The sequence below is a fragment of the Alligator sinensis genome, unplaced genomic scaffold (assembly GCF_000455745.1).
Source record: "Alligator sinensis unplaced genomic scaffold, ASM45574v1 scaffold163_2, whole genome shotgun sequence".
Taxonomy (NCBI): domain Eukaryota; kingdom Metazoa; phylum Chordata; order Crocodylia; family Alligatoridae; genus Alligator; species Alligator sinensis.
In genome coordinates, this window is record NW_005842499.1 from 582,273 (window position 1) to 609,217 (window position 26,945).

General features: G+C 45.1%; 1 protein-coding gene across 1 annotated transcript; it reads right to left on the reverse strand.

Annotated features, from left to right (window-relative positions):
• Positions 1-846: 846 nt before the first annotated feature.
• Positions 847-26,945, reverse strand: DRGX (dorsal root ganglia homeobox). The gene is made up of 6 exons (XM_006031343.1): positions 26,912-26,945; positions 23,371-23,468; positions 23,000-23,101; positions 20,207-20,379; positions 19,871-19,983; positions 847-1,112 (listed from the first exon to the last, which is right to left on the reverse strand). The coding sequence occupies exons 1-6, from the start codon at positions 26,943-26,945 to the stop codon at positions 847-849; spliced, it is 786 nt and encodes a 261-aa protein (XP_006031405.1).

Here is a 26,945-nt window from a genome sequence, read left to right on the forward strand (position 1 = left end):
ATAAATCCCTCCAGCCCCAGACTCTTAAGACAGTAGAAGCTGCACTGTGTGCAAGAACTAACTGTGGGTCTGGCTCTGTGGCCAAAGGCAGAGCTGGGAAAGAGCTCCATGGTACAGATCCTCATGGTACAGAGGGCAGTGTAGTAGCTAGCTCTGCTCTTGCTTGTGCTGTCAACTCACATTCCTCAGCAGGGAAGATGAGAGCCAGGCACCAGGGAAAACCCACTGATCTGGAGTGGAGGCTGAAGGAGCTGGTTCCTTGCCCCATAAAGTATCACCTTCTAAGCATCTCCATTTTGAGGAGAGGGGGCTCCATAAGGAGCAGCTCTAGTGGACTTCCAAGTGCTTCTCTCTCTCCTCTGGGAGAGGCATATCATCCAGAAGAAGTGTAGTCAAGTTAAGATCCTTCTGCATCCAATTCCAAACAGGCCAGGGCTGGGCTACCCTGAGGTGTTGCCACTGACTAGATGGATGGCATTTGAGGTTGATCCTGTTTCTAATGAAGACAGTACCCGGGGGCACCACTGATTTCAGAGGGAGCAGGCTGGAATTCTGGACAGTTTGGTATCACGGGGATGGAAGGAGACTAAAGACAGTTTCACAGACATTTCCAAACACAGAAGGTGCCAATAAATCAAGGGAATAATCTATGGTGGCATCAGGAAAGTGAGGAGGCATGAAGTGCAGCTAAGGCATCCTTTCATATTTGCCTTAGATCCCGAAAGTTCATGGTGGCCCTGGATCATCCTGGTTGGGTGGGTCCACACTGTAGTATACCAGATGATGATTTCTGCAGGAGGCTGAAGGTTCTTTGCAACAAGCCAGTGGCTGAGGAATCACCCATCCTCATACGCTCTTCTCCCCTTCCATGTGTTCTTTGGCTGGAGAAGGCTTGTTGTCCTGGCCATTCTCTGGGGTAGGCTTGGCTGGGGGAGTAGGGCTGCTGCTGGTGGATGGCAGGAGGTTGGCAGACTGCAGCACGGCCTCTGAGTGTTCCCGTGCTTTCATACGCAGTGCTGCCACACTGGCTGTGCGGTTGCTCTGGCAGCCATAAGTAGGGAGGAAGGATAGGCCCATGGGGTCTGGGACGCAGCAAGAGCACAGTGGGCTCCCTGAGGGAAGGAAAAGACAGGCCCCTGTCAGTTTGGGAGAATTCTGTAGTCAGTGACAAAACCCCTCAGTACATTTGAGTTCAGCTAAAGCCTCACAAATCAGCTGGAGATCTGGACCTTTGTGAACTCAGGAGCTCCAAGGCCAATAAATGTAACTATGACCCTAAATTTGGGGCTCAGACTTCTCCCAAAAGTGGACTACACCTAGGGCATTCTTTTAACACAGGGGTGAGCAAAATATGGTCTGCAGGCCGGATCCAGCCAGCCAAATGATTCCATCCACCCTGCCCTTCTCTCTTCCCTGTGCTGTAGCCGGCTGCAGCAGCAGCTGCTCTGGCTCCAGTGACCAGGCAGCCATTCCCCTTCCTGGCTCAGCCCACCCTGTCCTGCCCCCCAGCCCCTAGTGTTCGCTCCAAGGCAGGGGGCGCTGAGCTGTCTGCACACAGCTCTGGCCCTGTGGACATTTGTAGACCAGATAGCCTGGGCCCCAGCGGCAGTTGAAGCTCAGGTATGGCTCTCCTTGCTGGTGGGGGAGCAGATGTAGGGGAAGGAGGGCTAGGAGCCATAAGTTATATGGGCCCTGCCAGGGGTGCAGGCACTGCTAATGTGGCACTGCACTGTGTTCTGGTGCGCCACTTCAGGCTGCACACCTGGAGCTGGGCTGGCTCCCGCCTCAACCTGGTGTGGCTCCTACCTGACCCTGAATCCCTGGCATGCGACCAGGTTGGGCAGGAGCTGTGCCAACTGCTCCAGCTGCACCCAGGTAGCCTGAAGTGGTATGCAGGAACACAACAGCATGGCACTGGCCTGGCCACATGCCAGGGACTCAAGGTGGAGGAGGGGGTGCAGGGAGAGCTACAGGGAGCTCGTTTGTGTCTGTGTGCATGTGTTTGTGTATTCTCATGCATATGTTGCATGTGTGTGCCTGCGCGCATGTGTGTGTGTCTGCGCACGCATGTGTTCACAGCCCTCAACAGCTCACCAAAACTTGTTAAGTGGCCTTCAGCCCAAATAATTGCCCACCCCAGTTTTAGCCCTTTTATGAGGTCTTATCTTTCCAGAACATTAGGTCTCCACAACCCCTATCAACTTTCAGTGGGATTGTGGATGTTCAGCTTGCAGGAACCATGAGGGCCAGAACCTACTATCATTTCTTATGTTGAGGAATACTGTACTAGGAGAGTTGCTCAAGGTGACTCATCGTCTGCGTCCACACGAGCTGGGATGTTTGGTTCCCTGGGGACAACTAGCAGTGGCACACCTTGTGCCACTGCTAGTTGTCCCTGGGGAGTGCCTGTGCCATGTGCCCTCTGGTGTGCAAGTTACCCTGGGTGGGGTAGGGGAGGCTGGGGCCAGCACTGCCCAGCATCCTTACTTGGGGTCCTGGGGGCCCCCTGGGGCTGCAGCAGCAGTGATCCTACTGCTCAGAGCCTGGCCAGCAGCTAGTGTAGCTCCAGCCAGCCAGGCTCCAGTTTTGAGCAGCATGCACTGTCCCCACGTGTTGCTCTGCTTTATTTATTTATTTATTTATTTATTTATTTTGGCACAGGTTGGGGGGGGGCGGTTGACCTCTGGATATCCAGACAGCTGCATTCATCTGGATATGGCCATAGAGTAAAACTTAGTGTGACAGAGGACAGGAAAATCTTACCCTTGGATACAGAAACCAGCTGTGAAATTTAAGTTCACATGTGAACCATTCCCCAAATTCAGGATCATCTGGAGGTGCAATCAGATTCGATTGCCTTATTTTCTTCCTTATTTTTAATTGAGAGAGTCAACCCCAGCTCTGAGCTCCACAGTAGGAGGACCCTTCCGAACCAAGTTTTGATCTACATGGGCAATGCCATTAATGATTTAGAACCAGGAAGCTTTGATTCAGTCTCCTGTCTCTATTCTCTAAGCCTGAATGTTTATTGCACTAAATTGGTATTCAGCAGCAGCAAAAGCGGCAACAAAAACCTTAGCAAGAAAACAGATTAAAGAGTGGAAAATGATATGAGAGGCCAGGGCAAACCACCATCACTCGGCAGCGGTAGCAGTGGCCAGCGGTAATTGGGGACTGCCCGCAGACACCACCAGCAGTGTCAGCAGCAAGTCGGGGGGCGGTGAGCAGCAACTGCCCGCAGGTGCCGCCAGTAGTGTTGGCAGCGCTTTTCACAGGGGATGCACTGCCAATCTCAGGGGGTGCACGTGCATTCGTGTGTACCCTCTATGCATCGCCAATGGCTGGAAACATGACCAGTGTTCAGTAACACTATTCAACAGCTTGCGCCAGAGAGCAAGGAAGAAAGCTGTGTCTCTGTGAGGGTGTGTAGGATTCAGCGAAATGGAAAGAAACTGAGCCAATTGTACTCTTCTAAATGCCATAAGATTCTCTACTGTCCCTGTTGGTGAGGACCTTGGATTTGTGGCTCATCAAAAGACTGTATAGCACTTCCTGTCACAGAATCCAGGAATGAACATAAGTGATCAAGCAAATGATGCAAGGTCCCAGATCCCATCTGCCCCTTGACAGTGGCCTCATCTAGCTACTGATTTCATGCATTCATGATTAGCTTGGGAGAGCCATCTAGAAACTTGCCAGAATGATGAGGTTGTCTCTTGAAGTACAAGGTAACTCATGCTATCCTAAAGCAATTGCTGCTTTGTGGTTAGATGGGTATCTTGTTTGCCTCTAACAGGATGTTACCTTGGTGGATTGTGTGGGAACCTTGCTGGTCTGTTTTTTCTGAAACATTTTCCTTGGGACAGAGAACATTTTTCCTGCAGTCTTAGGAAGCGATCTGACGTTATATAGAGCTCTGGGCCATTTGCAGGATGGATTGGAACCCTCCTACTCCAACAGCACTGAGACAAGCGTGTCTCAGAAGGGAGACAGAGGGGTCAGTGGGAAATAATGATAGTGATGCCAATAATGCACCTTTGTTTCCTGCAATTTAAAAGGACTGCAGCATGCTTTTATTAATACATAATGCTGATAGCATCACCTAAAGGCCACACCTGAGTTCAGCCTCACTGTGCTAGGGGTTGTACAAATGAATATCTGAATGACAGGCCTTGCTGAGCTGCAGATCATATCTACATTTTTGCATTTGTCCCCTAATACCTTCTTTTCTGTCTTTGTGGGAAAGTAATAACATGTCATAAGTGCCTGGAAAAAACACAGGGGTTTTTTAAATTATGTAGCAACATAATCCTTCTTCCTTCCCTCAATTCTTTCGATCTACTATTTTGTGTTGTTAAATGGTTACTCTGATGTTGGTTACATTTCAATGAGGAAAATGTATTTGTTTGCGGGTAGTAAAAATTATAATTTATGTTATATATTGTACTGATTTTATTATAAATCCCCCTTTTTCCCCATGTGCTCCGAACTTCTCTGTGGGCACATCTACAGGAGATGCTACTGTACAGTTGTTAGTGTGCATTTATTTAGTATGTGTATTACCAAGTACTAAATTAATGCACAGTAACTGGAGTTACTGTACAGCAGCACTGGTGAATGTCTTTTAGGTGATGCTATTGTGCAGTAGCCTTATAATACTGAGCGATAACATATTAACACTGCCCCTGCTGTGATGCGCTACTTCACAGTATATTTCAGCTACTGCGCAGTCAGCATCTCATGTAGACACGACCTGTGTTACTTAAATTACCCACAAAATCCAGTGTTTGCTTTCAAGCACCCTAAAGATAGACGTGTTCAATCCCTAGGAACAGGGACAAAATTTCAGGTTTAGTTATGAATGGCAAGCTAGTAGCACTTGCATTGAGAAGAGTTTGGACTCAAGACACTGTAAAAATGTTAGTTCACTGATCACGTGTTGGCTAACAGGAGTTAAAAAGGCATTTCATTTAGATTCATAGTCATTACCCTTAATTCAGATTTTTTTAAAACATTTTCTCAAGAAATATTCCTATAAAAACTAAGGTCTGATACCTGCCATGGTGATATCTTGCTGATGTCCAGAAAACAAACAATTGTCTGGACTCAGTCCAAGTAGACAAATGTTGACCTGGTGCTACTGAAAACAGAACTGTAATAGAGTACCTGCTTTCTTTTGGTTATTATTTCAATCACTTAGTCATGAGCCATAGAACTCAGATATTAACTGCTGAAATTAAAGCAAATCCTTGGCATGGAAAAATATTATGAAAAAATTGTGTTGCTTCTCACAGGGGTCTGTGAGGCTGCTGTGGAGCAACATTTTAGCTAAGGGCAGCCCAGCTGGGGTGCTGAAGGAGTTGTGGAGGAGTTATGCTATTGCTGGGGCACCTTGGAGGAATTCTGTCTGCCAGACTCTTTATGGGGAAGATGGAGGACAAGTTATAGCTGCAGCTCAGCCATCCCTGGAGAAGGAGCAGGCACTACTGTATTTTTATTTTGGTGACACTAATGCGCAGTAGACTAATTCTACTGCACAATTAGCATGTTTTTTGCTGACCGTACTAATTTGCAGTACAATTAGTCTACTGTTCCTTTAGCGTCTCATGTAGACACGCCATTGTTACTTAAATTAGCTACAAAATCCAGTGTTTGCTTTCAAGCACCCTGAAGATAGAAATGTTCAACCTCTAGAGATGGGGACAACATTTTAAAAATTTACCAGGATGGGAAGTAAATCTCTTCCCAACCTCAGAGATGCTCATCTGCTTTAGAAAGCTTCTCAGAATAATAATTGCCTCTCTAGATCCTCAGTCAAACTTTGCTCCCAGTGGAAATGAGGGGATTTTCACTAGCTATTCCAAAAGTTTTGTCCTAGTAAGGAAGCAGCTGAGGCCATTGGAACAGCTAGCAAAAGTCCCCACACTTCCATTGGGAGCAAAATTTGACTAGATTTAGAGTAAATGATCAAGCTCACTGCCCAGCTCTGCCAATCCATTCTTTACTATATTTTGTAAAGATTGTTGATGGTCATCTAGTTTTTGGGGTCAATTAAAAGCCTTTGGAGGGAAAAGAACTGCACACAGACAGCACAAAAAAACTAAGCTAGCATTAATTTGGCCAGCTGAATAGAAAGAGAGGGGAGATAGAAATGAATTGTTCCCCTTTATGGCTACCCTGGATAAGTTCAGTGTGGGGAGGAGGGGGGAATAGAGTCAATCCCTGAAGAATAATTGTCACTCCTTGGTTAGAAAGGGATAAAATATTTATTTGTTTTCAGTACCAGTCTAGGTTCCTTGCTTAACAATTAGATCTAATATTACCCAATGGCTCTCTGAAGTCAAAAGCAGCTGAGCTACCACTGGGAAGACCTGGATGCCTCCACACTGATGAGTCAAATGCTGATTTTGATTATCACATGTCTATCCAGAATAACCTGTACTAGTTTGAAGGTCACAGGGTGCATCTACACATGTGCTTTAATGTGCAGTAGCTTATTCTACTGTGTATTAAAGTGGCATGTAAAATAACATGCTAATATGCTAATATACAGTAGAATAGGCTACTGCGCATTAAGCGTCACCTAAAGTGTGCACTTGTGCTACTGCACATTAGCACAGCCTAATGTGCACTTATTTAGTACTTCATATTGGAGGTACTAAATTTAATGTGCATTAGAAAAATTGCATTAATGCATGTGTGGATGCACCTGCACTGTAGCAGATAAAAGCAGGGTTTGGTCCTGTGCCTCTACAGCAATGTGCAGTAACAAGGCATGTACAGTGGGGTTTGAGTCTCACTCCACTTTTGTCCATGGAAAAGGCCAGTGAAATTGGGACCTCTGCTACATAAAAAGCATAGAGATAGCTTAAGGATCATGCCCTGCGGCTTCTGCAGGACTCTAAATATGTCTAAGGTAGAAGAGTTCATTAGCTTAATTGGAAATGCATTCATTTATGCCAGGGTTGAATTTCATTCAACAGCTCATTACAATGACTCAAGAGAGCTTAAGGTACAACTGAAAATTAAGAGCTCTTCCAAGGTACTTGGGCTCGGATCCTCATAGCTAAATACCTGTGCACTGCCACTGAAATGTATGGGAGATTTTCCACTGACTTCAGTGGGAGTTGGTTCAGGCTGTTAAAGGACAGCATATGAACTGTTCTGTTTCAAGAACTTACTACCTCACGTATACTAAATTAAAAATACACAATTAGGTTTCCATTAAGTTACAGCAAATTCTGCTGAATTGATCTAAACCTCCTTGCATTCCTATATGAGATCATACTTTAAAGGCTCAGCCTGAACATAAATACTTAATGTAATAAATACAGTCTGAAATATTTGATCCACTTGGCAGTTTAATTGATCTACTACAGAGACTGACAGGAAAAATTAAATTAGTTCTGTCTTGTCTCTGCCAACAGCACATTTTAATTGTAAAGGTACTTGAACTATGATTTTGGTTACAAATGGAAGCCTTTTGCACAGCTTGTATTGTTTTAATAGCCAGATTCAACCTCAAAAAGTGGAATGGAAGCCAGGCATATATTGCTAATATATATATGAGCTCAACAGTTTAGTTTAAGAAATTCAATAGTTGTTCTTTATGAAAGCCAAAACACCAATCCTCTTTCACGTAGGAGTGTTTGGGTATGTTATGGAGGGAATGTAAAACATTTAGGAGGAGTCTGAAATGATAAATCTGTAGGACTCCTTTAAACCTCTTGGAAAATTCCTGTTTAAAATTCTGGGCTGTTCCAGGTCATTGCATGCTTTTTAATTTACCATCAGGAATATGGGAGAATATAATTTAAACATGTTTTTTCTGTATAAAGTGTTCAGCTGACTGGCTTGCCCTTTGTACCTATATGAACCCCATCTAGTAAATTGCCTTCCCACTGAAGTATGACTAAGAAATATTCCCAGTACAGATTTAAACACACTCTTGGTATTTGAGTCAAAGAGGGTCTGACACTGCTTTCTACCTACATGCTGCAAATACCTAGTATTCCTGCTTATACCTACCATGAGGTCAGATGAAAGGTAAGTGGTTTTATGATAACTCCATAGATCCTAGATTATGGGATGGCAAGGACTAATTTACAGGAGCCTCAAGACTGTTTGACATTATTCCAGGCTGCCCAAATAAAGGGTATATCCCATGTTGAACTGGAGGCTGGGGTAGGGAAGTATATATGAACCTAGGACTGGAAGGGACCACCTGGATAATCAAGTCCAGTGTGCTGGAATCACAGCCATCTAGGCAGTAACATAACTAGGGTTGGGCAAGTGGCACACTAACCCAGGGCAGCAACCTAGTAGGGATGCCAGTATGGCCATCTGCCCCAGGAGTCTTTGCAATGGCAGGAGCAGCCCAGCCATAGGATCCAACCTATGCCCAGCAGAGTGGAATGACGCCCCCCAGAAAAATGCAGCCCTACTCCCAGGAGCTGGTGGGGAGTGAACAAGCACCAGAACAGCTCTTGAGGAGCCCACCCCCCTGCTTGTCCCTCAGCAGTGGCAATCCAAGCCAATGCTGCTGCCACTCAAGTGAGGAGAGCCCCAGCACTCTCTCTCCCTCTCCCCCTTTCTTCTCCTTCCAGTTCGTCAGCATAATTCCTCCTTCCTCCCTGGGTGCTGAAAGAGCTTACTAACTTCTACATCCACATTATACATGTTGGGCATTTTTACACAAGACAATGCACAGTAGACTAATTCTACTGTGCATTAGCATGTCACGGCAAAAAACACACTAATGCACAGTAGAATTAGTCTACCATGCGGTAAGCATCACAAAAAGACCATGCACCTTTGGTACTGAGCATTAGCACCAGCTACTGTGCATTTGTGTAGTACCTCATATTAGAGGTGCTAAACTTAATGTGCAGTAGCAATGGCACATTAATGCATGTGTAGACATGCCCATTGAGTCCAAAACAATCCACAAGAACATGTGGTCCAGCCCCTCCTTCACACCACAAGTCACAAAGCACTCTCTGTCACCCTACAACAAACTTAGGATCTTCAGTACAAAAAGTGAAGAGCCTCCAAAACTGTGCGTGCCATATGAGGGGGGCAGGAGGGACAGGTGCCATCAATGCCATGGTTTCTATGATGGCAGGGAATCAATTTGGTAAAGATAAGAACTGAACTATGCCCCACACTACAGAAGGCAGCAAAAAAACCCAAAACAAAACAACAACCAAACAAAAATAAATAAATGGAATCACATCAAATCAAACCAAACCCAATATAGCAATTGTCCCTGTCCATCTGACCTGGGGAAAAATTCCTTCCTGACCCAAATCTTGCTATTAATTTAACATGTGAGGAAACACACCAACCAGGCACCTGAGCTTACAGAGCTGACAAGCCTGTACCATAGGGCATTCAAACTGACCAAGTTTGCAACTGCTTGTGTACCTAGAACACGACTACAGACAAAACAGGGTTCAGGATCTGGCCCCATTACTTAGTGTAGGTGTCCAGGAAATACAGAATTTGACCTAATATTTTCATGTTACATGATCAGTACATGTTTATTTTACATTACAGGCTATCTTATGCTCTATTCTTCTCTTTATTCTGGCATGTTAAGTAACGTACAAACATGCAAGGTGAGACAGCTCATTCTTCTAGCAATTTGCATCCTGCTTATTTGTGCTGTTCGTACAATTCCAAAAAATAATTAAAAACCTTTGGCCAAATCTCATCTGTAGTTATGCGGGCAGAGCTGGCAGTAAAAACCACAACAGGCTGGTATACATAAGCTGAGAGCAAAATCAGTCCTTACAGATAATAGCAGTTTAGTGATTGCATTCTACATTCCTTAAACATCTCCAAGCCCTTCTTAAACTCTAATCAGCATCCATCCTTAGCCCTGCCAAGGTGAGTCACTTTGTGTAACCAGTGGGAGTGCTGCACAAATGAGGACTGCTCACCTGAACTTGGTAGTATTTAATCCTCCATAACATTCCAAGGATGTGAGAGAGTGTCACTGTTCCCGTTTCAGATGAGAAATGCTAAGGTACACAGGATCCAACCCTACGTCCTATTGAAATCAATAGCAAAAATCCTATTTACTTAATTCTGTCATAGAATCATAGCGAAGTAGGCTACAAGGGACCTCCAGAGGTCATCTAGTCCAATTCCCTACCTGAGGCAGGATCATCCCTATCCAAGCTATTCTATACACTGTACAATCTAAACTCTACATAAGACTACCATCAGCCCTGACACGACACAGACCTAACAACCGAACCTGCCACAGAGAAAGCAAGTAAACCACGGTAGCCAGTGTCCTGCTTCTATGAAATGTTGTCAATATATGCTTAAGGGATTTGGGGTAGAGTGCCATGACCACAGTTACAGAGGAAGGCAAAAACCCCCATAGTCCATACAAATCTGACCGTGGGGTAAAATTCCTTCTTGACTCCAAATATGCTAATCAGTCTGACCCTGAGCAGAGGGACAAGACCCTGTAACCCTCCAGCTTTGATCCTTGCAGGAGCATTGGCACACCCCAGTCAAAGTCCCCAGTCTTGGCTGCAGCCAACACCCAATGCCTTTGAGGAAGGCTTAAAAACACCCTAACACTTGTAGCAAAAAGGGGAGGGGGGAGAGAGGGAGTCCACGGACACGGGTAACCAGCAAAGTCCCGAAGCAGGGGAAATACCTAAAGTAGAACATAGGTGTAGATACACCTAGATCATCCCTGACCAGTGGCTGTCCAACCTCTTCAATGATGGAGAGTACACAGCTTCCCCAGGCAGTCTATTCCACTGCCTTACTCCCATGTACTAGTACATACCAATTACTACAGCACTTCATGATCTCTAATGTATTTACCCTCATCATGAGATATGGCCCTGCTCTTATTCACATTTTACAGCTGGGGGCTGGAAGCACAGAGTCGACATAATTTGGTCAGGGTCATCCAGAAAATCTGTAATTGACTACAGCAGTGATTTCCAGACTTTTTTGTCTGCATACCATTTACCTGCAAAATACTGCTGCTTCTACCCACTACCCGACACATCTCTCTGCATGTTCATTCATTAGGAAGCATTTCAACACCACCATCAACACATGGCAGCGCCATTACTCACCACATATTGACCAATTAGAAGCTCCACCACCATTATTAAAATGTCAACATATACCTTTTTGCAAAGCACCAATTCCCTTGGGGGGTAGGCATACCTCAGTTTGAAAACCACTGGACTAGAGAACAGAAGCAAGGTCTTTTAACTTGCAGAGTGGTCCCTGACTACAAGACCACCTTTCCTCCTTGAAGATCAGGTAGTAGCTACAGTTTGAACTCACAGCCATCTCTACACAAAGCATAAACCTTTTCACTGTTTCACATCAGGAAAGAAATATGCCTCGGGAGCTTTAACATGTCACACATGGCCACACACTGAGAAAAATTCGTAAGTACAGAAGTGTATTTTTGAAAGGATGAATCAGTGATAAAGTCAGGACAAGAAACAAGAGTCAATCTCCTAATTGTACAGTATATTACTACTATTCTGTTAGCATCAGTTCAAGGAAAAGGCCAGTCTGTCATTCCCCATCTCCCTCTACCCAAGTAAGGCTGTACAAAATTTTCTCATAATTCCTAGCTGAGATAGTTAGCCATGTTAGTCTGAAGTCAGGCAGAAAGCAGGCAGGGTGCCACCTTAGAAACCAACTAGTTCAGGAAAGCCTTCATAGGCAACAGCCGCCTTTGTCACTTGCTGTACCTACAAAAACTTAGGACTTTTTGAACCAGTTAGTCTCCTAGGTGTCACCCTGCTCTGCCTTCTGCTTTCTATAATAGAAATTGAAGCATTATGGATCTACAATTCTAGCTCATTTACACTATGAAGTTGATATAATACCAAGAACTACAATCATAGCAACAAACACACCAAGAAGGAGCCTAATGAATGCTACACTGGCATATCATATCTGCTGTGATACCTAATGCACTGTTTCACTTCTGGCAATGGTGAGGGGCTGCTATGAAATCAGAGAGCTGTAACTTACAATAAGTGGAGCCAAGAGTGAAATATGAAAGTAATTCCCTGGCAAGTGTAATTATTTTTTCCTTTGCCCTGAACTATGTACCACAGGTTCCAAGGATATTTCAGCTGAATATAGCAGATATACTTTTGGCCTCAGCCACTAGAAAGGCAGAGTACTTCCGTTAGAAACCGGAGATTCTTGTTTACACCCATTAATAATCTCTTTTCCATTAATGAATTGCATTTATACTGTCATCCATTAGGGAGGTGCTTTGAGGTATCTCCATTCTGAACACTATAGCTTCTCCTGATGACTCTGTTGTTACATAGCCCATAAATAAAGCAAGTATTTTCTCTTTGTATTTGAGGTCTGCAATTAAATCTACTAAATGGACTGCATATGCATGGTTTACTGTAAGTGAATTATCTTGAAGCACAATGGAAACAGAGAGATTGTCAGAGTTGGCCAGTTCAGTGAACAAATTACTCCACTTTCTGATGGAAACCAATATCAAAACTTTCAGAGACATGAGAAAGCTTTTTTTCCCCTGATACTCAGCATTTAGGGGCCAGCTAGTGTCCTGAAGTATAAGGCTTTGTATGTCTCATAAATACTGATTCTATTTTTAAAAAATGCATTGTGGCTTTTCAACTAGAGTGGGTGCATCTACATGAGATGTTACTGTGCAGTAGCGATGAGCTACTGTGCAGTAGATCATTGCTACTGCACAGTAGCATTGGTGGGTACTAGCTGTGCGGCGATACTACTGCACATTAGTAGTGAGTTACTGAACAATAGTTTGTTGCTACTGTGCAGTAGCATCTGAAAAAAAACATGCGGCATCAGTACTGCACAGTAAGACTGGTTGCTGCGCAGTCATTTAATCCTTTTTTATGCAAATACTAAATGATTATGCAGTAACAACTCCACAATCTGCTGTTCATGTAGACATGGCTAGTAACATCTAAAAGAACAATGTACAGTTTGGCAAAATAGTGACTAGGAGATATTGGATGTCTCTACACGAGACGCTTTACTGCACAGTAGAGATAATTACTGCATAGTAAGCATCACCATCTATACGCGCTGATCCTTACTGCGCAGTAATTTGCTCTGCCCAGCAGTTAATCTGCTACCTGTGAATGTGAGTAGCAAATTAACTGCTGAGTAATTACTACGCAGTATGGCACATGTAGACTGCTGACCAGAAGGAAATTTGCTCTCAGTCAGCCATGCAGAAGCGGGCCAGAGATTGTTCCCTGCCCCCAAGAGCTGCCTGCTGCTGGGACAGGCTCTGCCACTGGAACCTGGGCAGGGACAATGTCCCCCTGGCCCAGCAGCCGGGAGCTCCCAGCCCCAGCTCCATGATCACAATTGCGGAGAAGGGGCTGGGAGTTTGTTCCCAGTGCAGTTGTGGAGTGGGGGCTAGGAGCTTGTTCCCAGCCCCAGCTCTGCAATCATAACCCAAATCCTGGGGGCTAACTGGGACATGGGGTTGGGACCTGCCCTTCCCCTGCAAATCTGCTCCTGAATCATGGCACATGTAGACGCCTGCCCAGGGTGGGTTTACTCTAGAATAATTTATTCTAGAGTAAACCAACCCAGCAGTATTTGCACATGTAGACACGCCCATTTGAGACTAAGAGCAGAATCCGAGTTCCAAGTGCAGTTTGGGGTCCCTATGTGATTTGTGATTCAGCTCTGGGCATGCATGCTGACCTCCTGGATAACCAAGAGAGAGCACTATATGGTCCAGGAGGATGTATGTGGCTCAGCAAGATGGATGGGGGGGAGCCTTGGGTTCTAGCCTATGACTTTACTCCCACATAGCCAAAAACTTCTTCACTGATCTCCATCCACTTCCTCTATGGTAAGAGAAGGGTCTATGAGGACAAAATTACTTACTAGAAAATATAAGTTAAAAAATATCAAGGTAAACATTTGTTAGCAAGATACACTATGATGTGAAATATAGTCTATTCTGTACAGCAGGAGTCAGCAACCCCCAGCACGCATGCCAAACATGGCACGCAAGGCCATTTTGCTTGGCACACCACTGCCAGCCCAGGCTCTAAGCAGCTACTGCCAGCCACAGAGCCCAGGCTGCTCTCAGTAGGTAGCTGGGAGGCTGCAAGCCCTGCTGCAAGCAGACTGGGCACCGTGGAATGTTCCCAAATGAGTTTCAATGTCTCTACAAGGGTGAAGGTTCATCTTGAATCCCTGCCCTATTCCAGGCTAGTCCTAGATCTCTCAGCACTAAGGCCCATCCTGCAAGCTGTCAGATCCAGGTGGCATTTGAGATAAGCATTTGTATCATTCTTATGATTGAAAGCTGAGAAGGAAAAAATATTTTGGTTTCTTTATATCAAATATCTTGTATTATACAGCTCCTGGGGTGGTAGGATGAAAATGAACCATGGGAAGATAGAGTATTTGTTAACTAAATGCATCACTATCATTTATTATTACAAGTATTACACTATAATTTCCTTTCTCTAATGCATCAGTCAAATATTTGTCCACTGATACCAAGAAGTTCCTGGATTGGTCCCAGAAACCCAGAAGTCCAATGCAGTCCTTTTTCTACTCAAGAAATCATAAAATAACATTTTCGGTAGTGTTTGATTCACTGTCCATGACCCACTCATCTGTGAGACACTCTGTACTAGACAGGCAGCTTTCATTGTCTTATTATCAAAGAATACATTTTAGTTTCCCACAGGGACTCTTCTCCAGTGGTGAACATACGTGGCCCTTCCTGCCATTCACACCAATGGGGCTAGAGCCACCTCTCATGCTGTGTAATAATCTGAGTAGATCCAAGCTGGATGGAAATGGCACCTTCATTCTAAGGGACCTATTTTGCCTCCAAAGCACATGAAGAATTCCTGGTGACTTGGGAGGGCGTCACCCCTGTCCAACACAAGAGAGACGACAGGAAAAGATTTAGTCACCTCGCTCCTTCATAAATTTGCAAAAATGTTTCAATTTTTTCCTGGAAAATCTTAGAACTTCTCTGAATTCTCCCTTTCTCAAACTCCTTCCCCCCCAGAAACACCCTGAAGACCTGACCTTCCTGCTATTTCTCACCCGGATTAGCAGCCTGTGGCCTCACTGATTTCTGTGGGGTCATTTATTGTGTCAGGTCCTACTCATTGGGCACATCCCCACACGTGCTTGTGTGTAGTCTGCGGTGCTGCAAACCCATCTGCAGTACTGCGAACCGCATGTGCCTCACCAGGCACACATTCGCCATGCTGCTAATTAGCAGTGTGGTGGGGTTTTTTGATATTGGGAGATCCTGGCGTCAAAAAAAAAAGTTGCAAAAAAAAAAAAAAGCGGCGTGGCCAATGTGGCAGCAGTGTGCGCTGCCTGAAACTGGAGCCTGGGTGGCCAGAGCCACACTCCAGCAGCCGGGCAGGCTGTGTGCGCCTGGATGGCTGCTGCTGCAGCCCTGGGAGGTCTCCAGGACACAAGGTAAGGCCAGGTGCTGGCCCCAGCCTCCCCTACCCCACCCAGAGCAATTTGCCATGTGCCAGAGCACGCATGCAGGGGTGTGTCCAGAAGTGGAACAGATATGTGCCACTGCTAGTTGTCCCTGGGGAAATGCATGTGCACACTCATGGGGACGTGCCTATTATGAGCAAGGGTGGGAGAATTTTGTCCTGGCTCCACTTGCAGATTCTACAGCAGATTCTTTGCCAATGATGCTACTTGGTTTATCTCTAAAGATAAAAAAAGATCACAAATATCTACTCAGGAGTTGGATTCCCCCTCCCCTGCCCTCAAAGATTACAAATTAATTCACAAGTCAGTGTCATTTACTTGTACCTTGTGGAGTGAGGGTCTCAATTTTAGCAAGACAAAGAATTTCACCCTAAGGCTTCCTAACTCACTAGGTATCTCTTTCCTTACCTTACTACCCTCATCAGTCTCCTTTTCCTCTGAATCTGCACCTAAGGTTTGGCTCTACTCCATGTATCCCAGTGTAAATGGTTATTGTTCAGTAGTGTTACATAGGTCATTTGAAGTGGATTCAAAATAAATCCCCTTGATTATCTTGCCCAATGGAACCCACACTTTCACAGTACTGGATAAAGTCTCCTGCAAGCGTTGAGTTCTGTTGATCTAAATGGGTGGTGTTCCCACTGTCACTGAAATCTACAGTGCGGACCAGAAAGTGAGATTTTACCACCATAACTAAATATTAGTAATGAGTTTGCCCATCTTAAATCTAATGACACAATACGGTCCACAGTATGCAGGCCTAGGTGCTGATTCATGAAAGAATTTAACATAGATTTATAATATTTACAGTCAAAATGGGCAATTATGCTCTGAATTCCACCCAATAAATATATGTCTGTGTCCCATTGAACTTAATGGGATTTAAACACATGCTTGAAGCTGAGAACATCCTTCATTTCTTTCTAGAATCACAACCCAAGTGATCCGGGAGTTTGCTCACCAAAAGAAAGAGATGACAAAATTTCTGATCTGAGTCCGAGCTGTAGCCCTGAAAAGCCAGTGTATGTGGATTATTGTTGGGACTGCAAAGCACAGAAATGGAAGAACTTTGATAAATCTAAGCTTGTCCCCAAACCTGCTGTTACTAAAGTTCTTCCTGTTTTTTTCATTTATGCCAGCTTTAAAATGTGCTTATGGCCTGATCCAACATTGTTCAAACTGTGTTCAATGGACACCCAGGTTCTGCAATACATCATCAGGGTTCTGCAAAGAGACTGGAGGTTATGGCAGAGTGGGCCAGGAGGCATTGCACCATCATTTCCATGTTGGGCTGCCTGTGTTGCATTAGCTTACATAGCATGCAGATTCAGGGGAAGGGATTCCACGGCAGAAATGATATGAAAGGGTTCTGTAACTTTATGAAGTTTTAAAACCACTGACCCAATCCATTCAGAGAAGTCTGTTTGTCTGTCTGTCATCAAATCTATTGCCTTTTTAATGCATTCAACATCACAGAGTGCAGATGCTCTACATATCCATTAATAAATGCTGAGGTGGCTACTCTCCCTGAGCTGTGCATATGTACATTATTTTCTTAATCCTGGTGGTTTTTCTCCAGGAGAAGGGTCTTTGGCCACTTCTGTATTCACTGATTATTGAGGAGAGGCCCTCACAGAAGTGCAGATGGAAAGACTTGGTCACGGCCATGTCCTGATGTCCCATAACTGAAACCACCAAACCTCAATCACTAGGAGCCTTACCTGCCTCTCTGTTTATTTCCATCCCCTCCCCCCCAATACACACTGACCTCCTAGATCAGGAAGGGATCTGCTGTGTATTCTTAAATACTCTTGCTTTTGGATCTGCTTTTACCTCTCTGTGTACCATTTTTACAAATCCCTCAAAAGCATAGCCTCTGCCCCATGTTGATTGCAGAGAAATCTTTGGTGGTTTGAAAAAGCAGTGTCACACAAAGAATCGTGGAATCCTAGGTTTGTCAGGAGCTTTCTGGGACACTAGTCTGGCCCCAATGGTGAAGATGCTCTGCATGTGACCACTTAAAAGGGATGTTACAATTACTCCCCATGTGCTAGAAATCAATTCTATCAATGTTAAAACAATAACCGCCAACTTCCCACATGCACAATAAGGCACAAAATACAAAACTCCCCCCAAACAAACAAAATGCATTCTAAGCTTAAGACAGCAGCCCAGCTCACTAGTTCCTATTGAGGCCTATAGTATGCTGACATGAATCACCTTGACCTATGCACATCCTTACAACTATCTACTACAGACAGAGAGGCAAATCCATACCTGGATTTTTTTTAATTGAACGGGAAGCATTAGCTCAGGGCTATTGGTTTTGTTGGTATTCCCCCGCACAGGGCAGTCAATATTATTCATGCATTTGGACCATGAAGTCTGGGTCTGGATGTCATCTTCTTCAAAGAATGGGAACAGTAGCACAATAAGGCAGTCAACTGGGGAACCAGCGGTGGGTGCCCACTTAGAGGGCGCTCAAGAGCAGCCCCTGCACTGCCTGCCCAACTGTCACCACTGCAGCAGCTGGCCCAACCCCTGCTGCCACCCCTGCCACCCAGACTGCAGACCCTAGTAGTTACACCACAGCATGGGAGGAAGGAGATACTTCAGGTAGAGATGGGCCGGAACAAACCCCTCTATTCAAAATATTCATGAGGCCAGTTCAGAGACCCACACCCCCTTCTTGAGCAACAGGCTGTATAATGCACGTCTCTAAAAGTAACAAGGATTTTTTCTGTCCCTAGGCTACATGACAACTATTCTAGAGAAAAACTGTATAACTCATTTTGCTTTTTAGTGCCTTCACTGGAAAATCTGGGGAAAAATAATTTCAGGGTGATCTGAAAGGAAACAAAATTGTAAAAAAATTGCTTCAAGTGGAATCAACTTTCTGGGGTTTTTGAGGGTTTTTTTTGTTTTTTTTTTTTACTTTATAAAATAAAAATTCAATCTAGCTAAATTTTATAATCAAAGTTTGCTTTCATGATAACAAGTTAAAATGATTCATTCTGAAAATGCTGAGATGCAACATTTTCTCTCCAAAGTTTCACCCACATTTTTTTCCCTGAATCAAAGCTATTCAATACATTTGCAAACATTTTGAGTTGCCCCAGAATTGCGCTTTTGGCAACTAAACTATTTGTCTGAATAACTGCAAACATCCCTGTATCAGAGAGGTAATTTCTGCTCTGAAACAAAACCCAAGATGTAACTGATGGTGGGCAGAGGACTAGAGTATGTGTACAGTTTCAGTTGCTTTAATCCTTTATGACCCCTACCCCACTCCTGAGCATTGATAACCTTTATGGAGTGGGGCTGAGTAATACCTTGTGTAGCCCCTCCATAAACTAACCTCTGGGGCCTTGTTTACTAAAACTGTGTGGGGTCAACTGCCTGCCTGCATTCTGCCCCCTTGGCAATGGGGACTAATTTGACCCCAAAATGCAAGGTCCCTGGAATTATAAATATTAACCTTTTTTAATATACCCAATTTTTATTTTTAAAAAACACAAATCAAAAGGAGTATATTGATGGGGATCAGGTGTTAAGCTTGGGGTAACTTTCCTCATAAAATCTATTATTACATTGATGTATATGGCACCAAAATGTACCACTTTGTGTTTGGCAGTGTTATGGGCCTTCACATCCTATAAATCTATAAATTGAATTCATCCTGGTTACACCCATAAATTGCTAGGCAAAGAACAGCTAATGGAACAGCTGGTAATTTATTTTTAAAAGATGCATAGTGCTGCTTTTTGGCAATGCTAGGGAGCCTGGGTACAGTGTGTTCCCATCTCAATGCATGTGCCCCAGGAAATGGGGAATGACTGTGTATACTCCCACACACTTATATTCAGGTAATGTAATTCCTTAAAGAGGTCCTACCACTCAGAAAGAGATTTCTGGCTATGTGCAGAGACATACTGCAAAGCCAAACACATAGAAAGAGTGGATGGTGATAGTGATAGTGATAGTGCCAGGTAATGTATAATACAAAAGAACATGTATTGTATAGCAAATTTATCGGTACAAATTTGACTCTAAAAAAAATGCACACAAAGTAACTCTAAATGGCCAAACCCTGTTGCTGTACACCTGTGAGGAAACCCATTGACTTTAGTAGGACTAGTGGTATGATTTTGACCCAAATTCACGAAAAATATGCAGTTAAAAATCCCATGTTACACCCGCTCCTCACATGCCTCATCAAAATCAGTGGCATTACTCTTATATATAAAGGTAGGACTTGGCCTTTTCTAGGAGTTTTCCTATTCACTCAAGTGAGAACCATTAAGTTGAAAAATCCACTATTGTTCTTAACTTATTGAATACAGTAGCTTACCTTTTAGAGAAGCAACATGGGATAAAGCCTGAGCATAGGTGGCTGTGTTGAGAAGAGTCCCAGGGAGACATGAAGGGAAGAAAGGCCCCGTTGGGCCAACTGCTCGGCTCAGACTGACAGAGAAGAGAAAGCAACTTAGAAGACTCAAATAACTTACGGTGGGGGTGATGTGTGTGCAGTTCCAGAACTAAGAGGGAGGGAGTGGAGAACCAGCCCCAGGCCCCAACTTAGGGGGAGTGTCACAGTAGCAGCCACTCAGTGGTGGCCCCTACCCAGGGTGCAAAACGGCCAAACTATGCCTCTGCACAAGATGATCAAGACATGCATTACTCTTACCTTTGCTGAATTTCCAGACTCTCTTTCTTATTCCTGGCTTGATCAACTGGAGAGGGGGAACTGAGGTTCCGAACAGGGGGTGCCACCTCCGTCATTGTTTCCTTTGATCCTTCTTGATCTGAAGCGCCTCGCTCTGTTTTCCTCCATTTAGCCCTTCGATTCTGGAACCAGACCTAAAGTAGGAAGAGGAATCAATGTTGAATGTCTTGTTTAACTGAATACAAAGCAATAAAGCTGTCCGTGAATTATTATTTCAGTAGAGTCAGTTGTTTTGAAGCTTTTCTAAAACTTTTGCTTTATCTTTCTGGAACAATTACATTTTTAATAATATAGTAACATAGTCCATGTGTTACTTTTGTCATGAAAAACCAACCTGTCTAAAGGCAGCAAAAAACAATATTTTTGTAAAGTATTTTTCTTCAGTATTGAGCTCCCAGTTCAACAACATATTTTACATAGAATCTAAGGACATGCTTAACATTAAGCAGCTGCTTGAGTCCTATAGTTTTTTATGGGACCTAAGTGCATGCTTAACTTTATGTGCCTAAGTACTTAAACACAGGTATGGACTTAAGTACAAGTGTAAGTACTGTGTGCTATATCCTGACCTAATTCCTAATATAAAGTACAATTAGAATCACAGAAGTTAGAAAGAAAAAAAACTCTGATAGGTCATTTTGTCCAACCAGTTTGCAGTGTAGGGCATAGGCTCTGACTTTTATTTTTGCTGAGGGGAGCTAAGATGATAAACATGTGAAAAGTTTTACACATTTCAGATGACAACCCTCTTCCTAAGCGGGGCCGGGGCCTTCGGGCCCCCACTTACTTAGCACCCCTGGTGTAGGATTCTTGCTTACAGCTTAGTCTTTGGCAAAAAATGTCCAATCTACATTTAAATCTCTCACGGGAGGAGAAATTATCCTTGTAGAATATTATTTCACAAGCTAATTGATTTCACTATTGGAAACTTTTTCCTGATATTCTGCCTAAATACTCATGTTCTTAATTTTATCCCATTGCTCTTATTTCCAACCCCCTATTTCTTCTTCCTTGCTCTTTATATCCTTGAAATATTTCTTCAGCTTGAAAATGCTGCACCCCTCTTGATCTATGAGACAGTAAATACACATTTTAATATATGATTAGAGAATTGCCAGGATCGTTATTATTATTATTCTCCTCCTACAACTCCATTTTTAGTTAGCTGGCTTTTAATTGCATGTATCAGCAAATGTTGAATAATGATTTTATCTATATTCTAAATTTAGGGCAGTTAAATGCAAAGCAAAATGCAGACACTTTCTTGTGTCTTAATTGAATGAAGGTCACAGCTATAACAACATTTAATTGAGCTATTTTTCATTATCATATTTTAATGACTTTGCACTGACAGTTCGCCTGCTTCTGAGGAAAGAGCATGATGAAGTCGTTTATTTCCCTATTTAGTTATTGTTTGACAACATCATCTTCGATTAAGACTCTGCTTTATAGCACATTAATCATATTTGAATGAGCAAGGGGTATAAAAGTAAACATAGCTCCCATTCTCTGTGTTTCCTCATGTCCCTGCATGAAAGCAGACTAAACAAATGCTTGCATCCATTGTCTGTTTGCATAATAGCCAACAACAAGGCTAAACACCAGTCCTCAGCAATCTAATTGTCACCACCCCTATCTCACCCTTGCACCTTTCAGGGAGAAGTTATGATCTTCCACTTCTGAATGCTCAATAATTGTCCCATTTATCTCAATTTGCAGTTCAGTCTTTAGACACCAAAATGGTATTTTTTTAAAGCCAGCACCTACAATGCACTAGCAAAAGAAGATTTTCATTTCCAAATAATAATCAGTTTAATTTGCCCGCATATGACCAATGGTTCATGTTCAGATTTAATAATCAGGATCGCATAATCTGATTATAGGAGAAATAATTTGTTTACAATCCCAATTTACTACAGTGAATTCCATTATCTCTCTTCAGCCATTGGGTTTTAAGAGATACTAACATGACCCTAGGGAATAGAATGCAAGCTATTATATTTCCTACAATTAGATCTTTGCATAGTCTTAACCCGGAGCACCTACATAAAAAAATACAGAAACAGCGAACAGAAAAGGCCCATAAATAAAATGAATACATAATTGTGCTCAAAGAATAGCTTGCAAATCAGTGGTGGGAGCCTGCAGAGCTGTATGGGTCCTGCAGGACTGGTGTTCTCAGCATAGTTTAGAGACACTCACATTAAGTTCATCTATGGGCATCGAGAAACAACACCTTTAAAAAAGTTCATACTAGTTATGGCATCCAATTAAAGATGTCTGAACGGTAATGCAAGCTTTTTGTCCACCGAAATGAGGCATTTGAAAAGAAGAGGAAGAGGAAAAAAGTTGATGTGGTGCAAAGAGGACTTCTGTCCCAGCAGTGCGGCTCCTTGCAATTGACTCACCCCCTTGCTTGATAGTGGTCATAGCTGCCTTGGAGAATCACGTCTCAGCTCTTTTTTTTTTTCCTTCCAAAGCAAGGAAATGGATGTGCATTGATGTAATTTAGTACCTTAGAGACGCGGACAAATTAGTGTAGAACATTATCACTAGTTAATTATGAATGACCGATTAATCAACCTAATCTAATATTCCACATTATGTTGATGTTATTAAAGTGCATCATGAAAATGACAGATCGTCTTCATTTGCTTTCTTTGGCCAAATGTGCACTCTGCAGTCATGATGTCAAAAAAAATAAAAGTTTGCCAGTTGTAATATTAGAGTTAAATAATTCACCAACATGTTTACCTGCACCCTGGCTTCTGTGAGGTTGATTTTCATGGCCAGCTCTTCTCTAGTGAACACATCGGGGTAGTGGGTTTGAGCAAAAACTGCCTCCAGTGCTTCTAGCTGGTTGAGGACAAGAGCAAATCTCTCTCAGGACGAGGTTAAGAGTTTCGGTTTAGCTCCTTGGGCTTCCCCCTGGTAGGAAGAGGAAGCTCCGCATCCTGTTCCCGCCCCCAGCCCTCACACCCTTCCCGGCCACAGCATCGGGAGGGGCTCGCAGAGGTGGCGCGGGGAGACCCAGCCAAGCCCGTGCTGCGGTGCGCGGGGACCCGAGCAAGGCCAGGGGCTGCGGGGCGGGGGTGCGGCCGGGCGGGAGCAGGAGGCGCCGGTACCTGCTGCAGGGTGAAAGTGGTCCTGTTCCTGCGCTGCTTTCGGCGGAGGAAGCCATCGTCGAAGTCGCCCGTGGAGTGGCCTCCGAAGGGGGCAGTGCCTGCGGGGACCAGGGGCAGGCGCGTTACGGGGGGGCCGCGGCTCCGGGCTCTGGAGGGCGCCCACGCGGCCCCGCTCCAGCCCGCGCCCGGCACCGGGGGGCTCTGCCCCGCGGGCAGGACCGCGCGCGCCTGCAGACACGGCTCCGGCTGGGCTCCCCAGTCCGCCGGGCCCTGCAAGCTCGGAGAGCGCCCGCACCGGAGCCTGGTGCTGCCAGCCCGGCGCTAAGCAAAGGTGTGACGGCAGAGCGGGCTGCTGTGGCCTGGCCATGGGGAGCACAGAAGTACTGACTCCTTCCTCTTTCCTGGGAAGGACGGAGACCGACCTACCTGCCTGCAGTTTGTCAAGGGGACAGAAATTGCTGGCGCGTGATTTAGGGCACTCACCTAGGTAGGACGTTTGCCACTGCACTGCTTTTACCAGCTCTCCCCAAGCACCAGTTTCCTTAGGAGCAATTATGAGGTGTGCAAACGCTACCAAACGCGTGGTAGTGAACTGAAAAGTCCTTCCCGCTCCACCTGCCACGCGTGGCATTTTCCACTTCTCGAATATAATCAGAAGCCAAAGTTTTTAGTAGGCTCTGAACTTTTCACCGGGTAGAGCACAGGGGGGTTTCTGTGATGCGGGGACGTGTCTTTGGAAAAGATGAAACGCTTGCATGCACGCTCGCGGGCTCGAAACAATTTTCCGCCCACCGATATGTGAAAAGTAAGATAAAAGATGAACCGACTGCAGATTTGCCTTGTAAAAATGCATCTGCGAGGTTTTCTTTGTTTTTACAAAAGTATACCAGCAATTGAAAAGCCGCACATCTTGCATCCTCTTCTTTTCAAACAGTTTTATACGCGACTTCAGCACGCCTGTATCTACACCTCCAGGTAACAGCTGAGCGAATATTCTGATATTTGCCCTGGTTCCCTTTCACCCTGCAAGCGAGATGCCGCACTGCTGGTCCTGGAAATAGGATTATGTGTTTGTACAGTGCCTGGCACGCTGGGCAGGCACGATCCACGTCTGGAAGTCCCTCCCTGTCCCCACTCCAAGTAAAAATTAGTGAAAAAAAATCCCAGCGGTTTAAAAACTACAGGCACTCTGAAAGCGCTTGAAGAAAAAGTGGCCCCTTTCCCCTCCTGGCTGCAGGACGCCGGTCTCAGGGCAGCATCCCCCTCGGCCTGCCCTGGGAGCGCAGGGAAGCGACGATGCTGCACCGCCCCCCCCCTGCCTTGGACCTGAGCCGGGGACGCGCGGAGGAGACGGGGCAGTGGAGGACGTTGCCTTTGACCAGGTCTAGATTAAAGCTACATCAGGTGCCTTAACTTTGAATATACTCTTTCGGCTTTACGGCCCCGGAACTAGCATCATGTCCTGCCAGTGGCAAAAAAGGGAAATAAACAGGAGTTAGTTGTTCAGATATCCCATGTCCTAAGTGGGGGTACGCCGTGATTAATGCTCACCTGCGGTACACCCGAGAGACCTCGGCCCAGGACTCCTACACAGCTTTGAAAATACTCGAGCTGAGTGCCCGGGCGTGGGGCACGATAAAGCACACGCGGTTTCCTGTAGGTTGCATACCCGGATTTGACGCGCACTCGGGGCTCCCTGCTCTGTATGATGTGGCACAAGTATTAATTGCTAAGGAGCTGTAATCGCCCTGGGCAATTGTCATGGGCATGCAGATTTATTTGTTTATTTGTTTATTTATTTATTTTTGGCAGCGGGGGCAGGCATGTGGCTTTATTCTGAAAATAAGAATAAGTGCGTCTTTATATATTTGCAGAAAGTGGGTAGTGACCCTCTGGGGATGCCCTGAGAGAGACTCTGCTGGGAACATAAAATAAAAACCCAGCGGATCGGATTAATAAACTGGGGCGTCATGTCAGATCCCTACTGAACAGAGTGTCTGTTTCTAATAGCTATTGAGGGAAGTTTTTCTTTTTTCTTTCTTTTTTTTTTTTTTTACTTTGCGGGCCCGAGATGCGTATGGATTTCCTCCTTCCAGACCTCAGCCCCGTTGCTCCTCGCCCTGCCCTCCGGAGTTACTCAGTAATCGATGATCATTCTTATTTTTTGCAACCCGCCTGCTCGGGTGCCGGGCCCTGGAGCAGCCTTCCCAACTTTGGAGAACTATTGCTGCCCGTCTCACGCTTCCTGCCAGCTAGGTCAGGGCGAGTGCGTGGGGCTCTGAGGTCTGCAATGGAAAGGCTGGAGCAGCTTTCAACGCAGGGCCCTGAGGCTCCGCACGAGCCCCGGTGTCAAACCTTTGGCTTCTTGATCCGCAGTGAAAACAACTTCCAGCAGGTAAGCGGCGCTTTCAAGCAAGGCGCTTGCCGGGTGGACTGCGGGCACATCTCTCTTTGTGATCACTGCGTTTTTGAAAGGCGATGGGTGAGTGCAGCGCGTTTGCTCGTGAAGAAGAAAGCGCACGAACAGGAACTGGAGGTCTGGAAAACGCCCTGCCATTGAAGTGCATGTCACGGTTCGGGTACAAAGCCGGGCTCAGCCAGAGGCACGGGCGGTCCCAGCCGAGGCGCCGAGAGGAGGCCTGGCCTGTCCGCTACCATCGGACATCTAGTGGAGGCCGGGTCTCTAACTAGTTGTAAGGAAATGAATCCCCTGCGCTGGGTGGAAATGTGGCAGCTGTTCGGGGACTTCTGCACTTGTTATTTAACCGCAGTGAACACGTACACACGCAGCACAAAGAAAGTAAACCCCGCTCGGGTTTTCGCGTCTTGAAATTCACTTTAAATGAGTCCAGTGCCCCTCCGCAAGCCCTGATCAGACCTCTTAGCCCCGGCAGCGCTGAATGAGTAAATCCAGGTGGATTTACAGTGGAAAGGCAATGGCTATAAAAAAGAAAATAAGTGCCCCCCCCACGCCCTCTCCTTTCTAATCATGCCGCAGAATGTTTGTAAAACAGCATTAAAGATTTATGCAGCCCCTTGCTGGAGGGGGGAGGCGTGGCCGCGGCCTGAAAGTGTCCCGATTATAGCCATGACACCAACATCTGTGCTGGGAGGGAAAGAAAGCATTTCCTGCCTAGCCTGGGGCTGATCTGTGGGCTCTCTATCCACAGAGGGGAGGCAGGTGGCAAAATGTCACTGGGAAAAAACACAACCAAGGCACTTCCAACGCAAATCAAATTAAAGAGAGAGACACAGAGAGAGAGGAGCTAACCCCTGCCCTTCCTTCTCTCCCGCCATCCTGTGACAGGAGGAAGCACCAAGAAACAATGTTACGTTTCCTCTTTGGAAAGAAAAACACAAAGAAAGGATAAACTGTTTCTGTTGGTTTCCGATTTAAAAAATTAACAAACAAGAAAGAAACAGCAGGACTGGCGAGGCTCCGAGGAGTGTCAGCCCATTGAACGGGCCAGGCACCAATCCCCGGCTCCCCAACCCAAAGTTAGGCTCTTGTACTTACACGTATTTGTGCGACAACACTCACCCTCTAGCTGCGGGGGGCAGTGGAAATAGAACAT

Bases quoted from the DNA above. Each gene is read 5' to 3' on its own strand.
- DRGX (XM_006031343.1), bottom strand. From the start codon at position 26,945: ATGTTCTATTTCCACTGCCCCCCGCAGCTAGAGG. The intron at 19,984-20,206 runs GTAAGAGTAATG...CTTCTCTGTCAG, and splicing joins AGTCTGGAAATTCAGCAAAG to TCTGAGCCGAGCAGTTGGCC. The intron at 1,113-19,870 runs GTAAGCTACTGT...TCCTTCCCTCAG, and splicing joins CCATGTTGCTTCTCTAAAAG to GGAGCCCACTGTGCTCTTGC.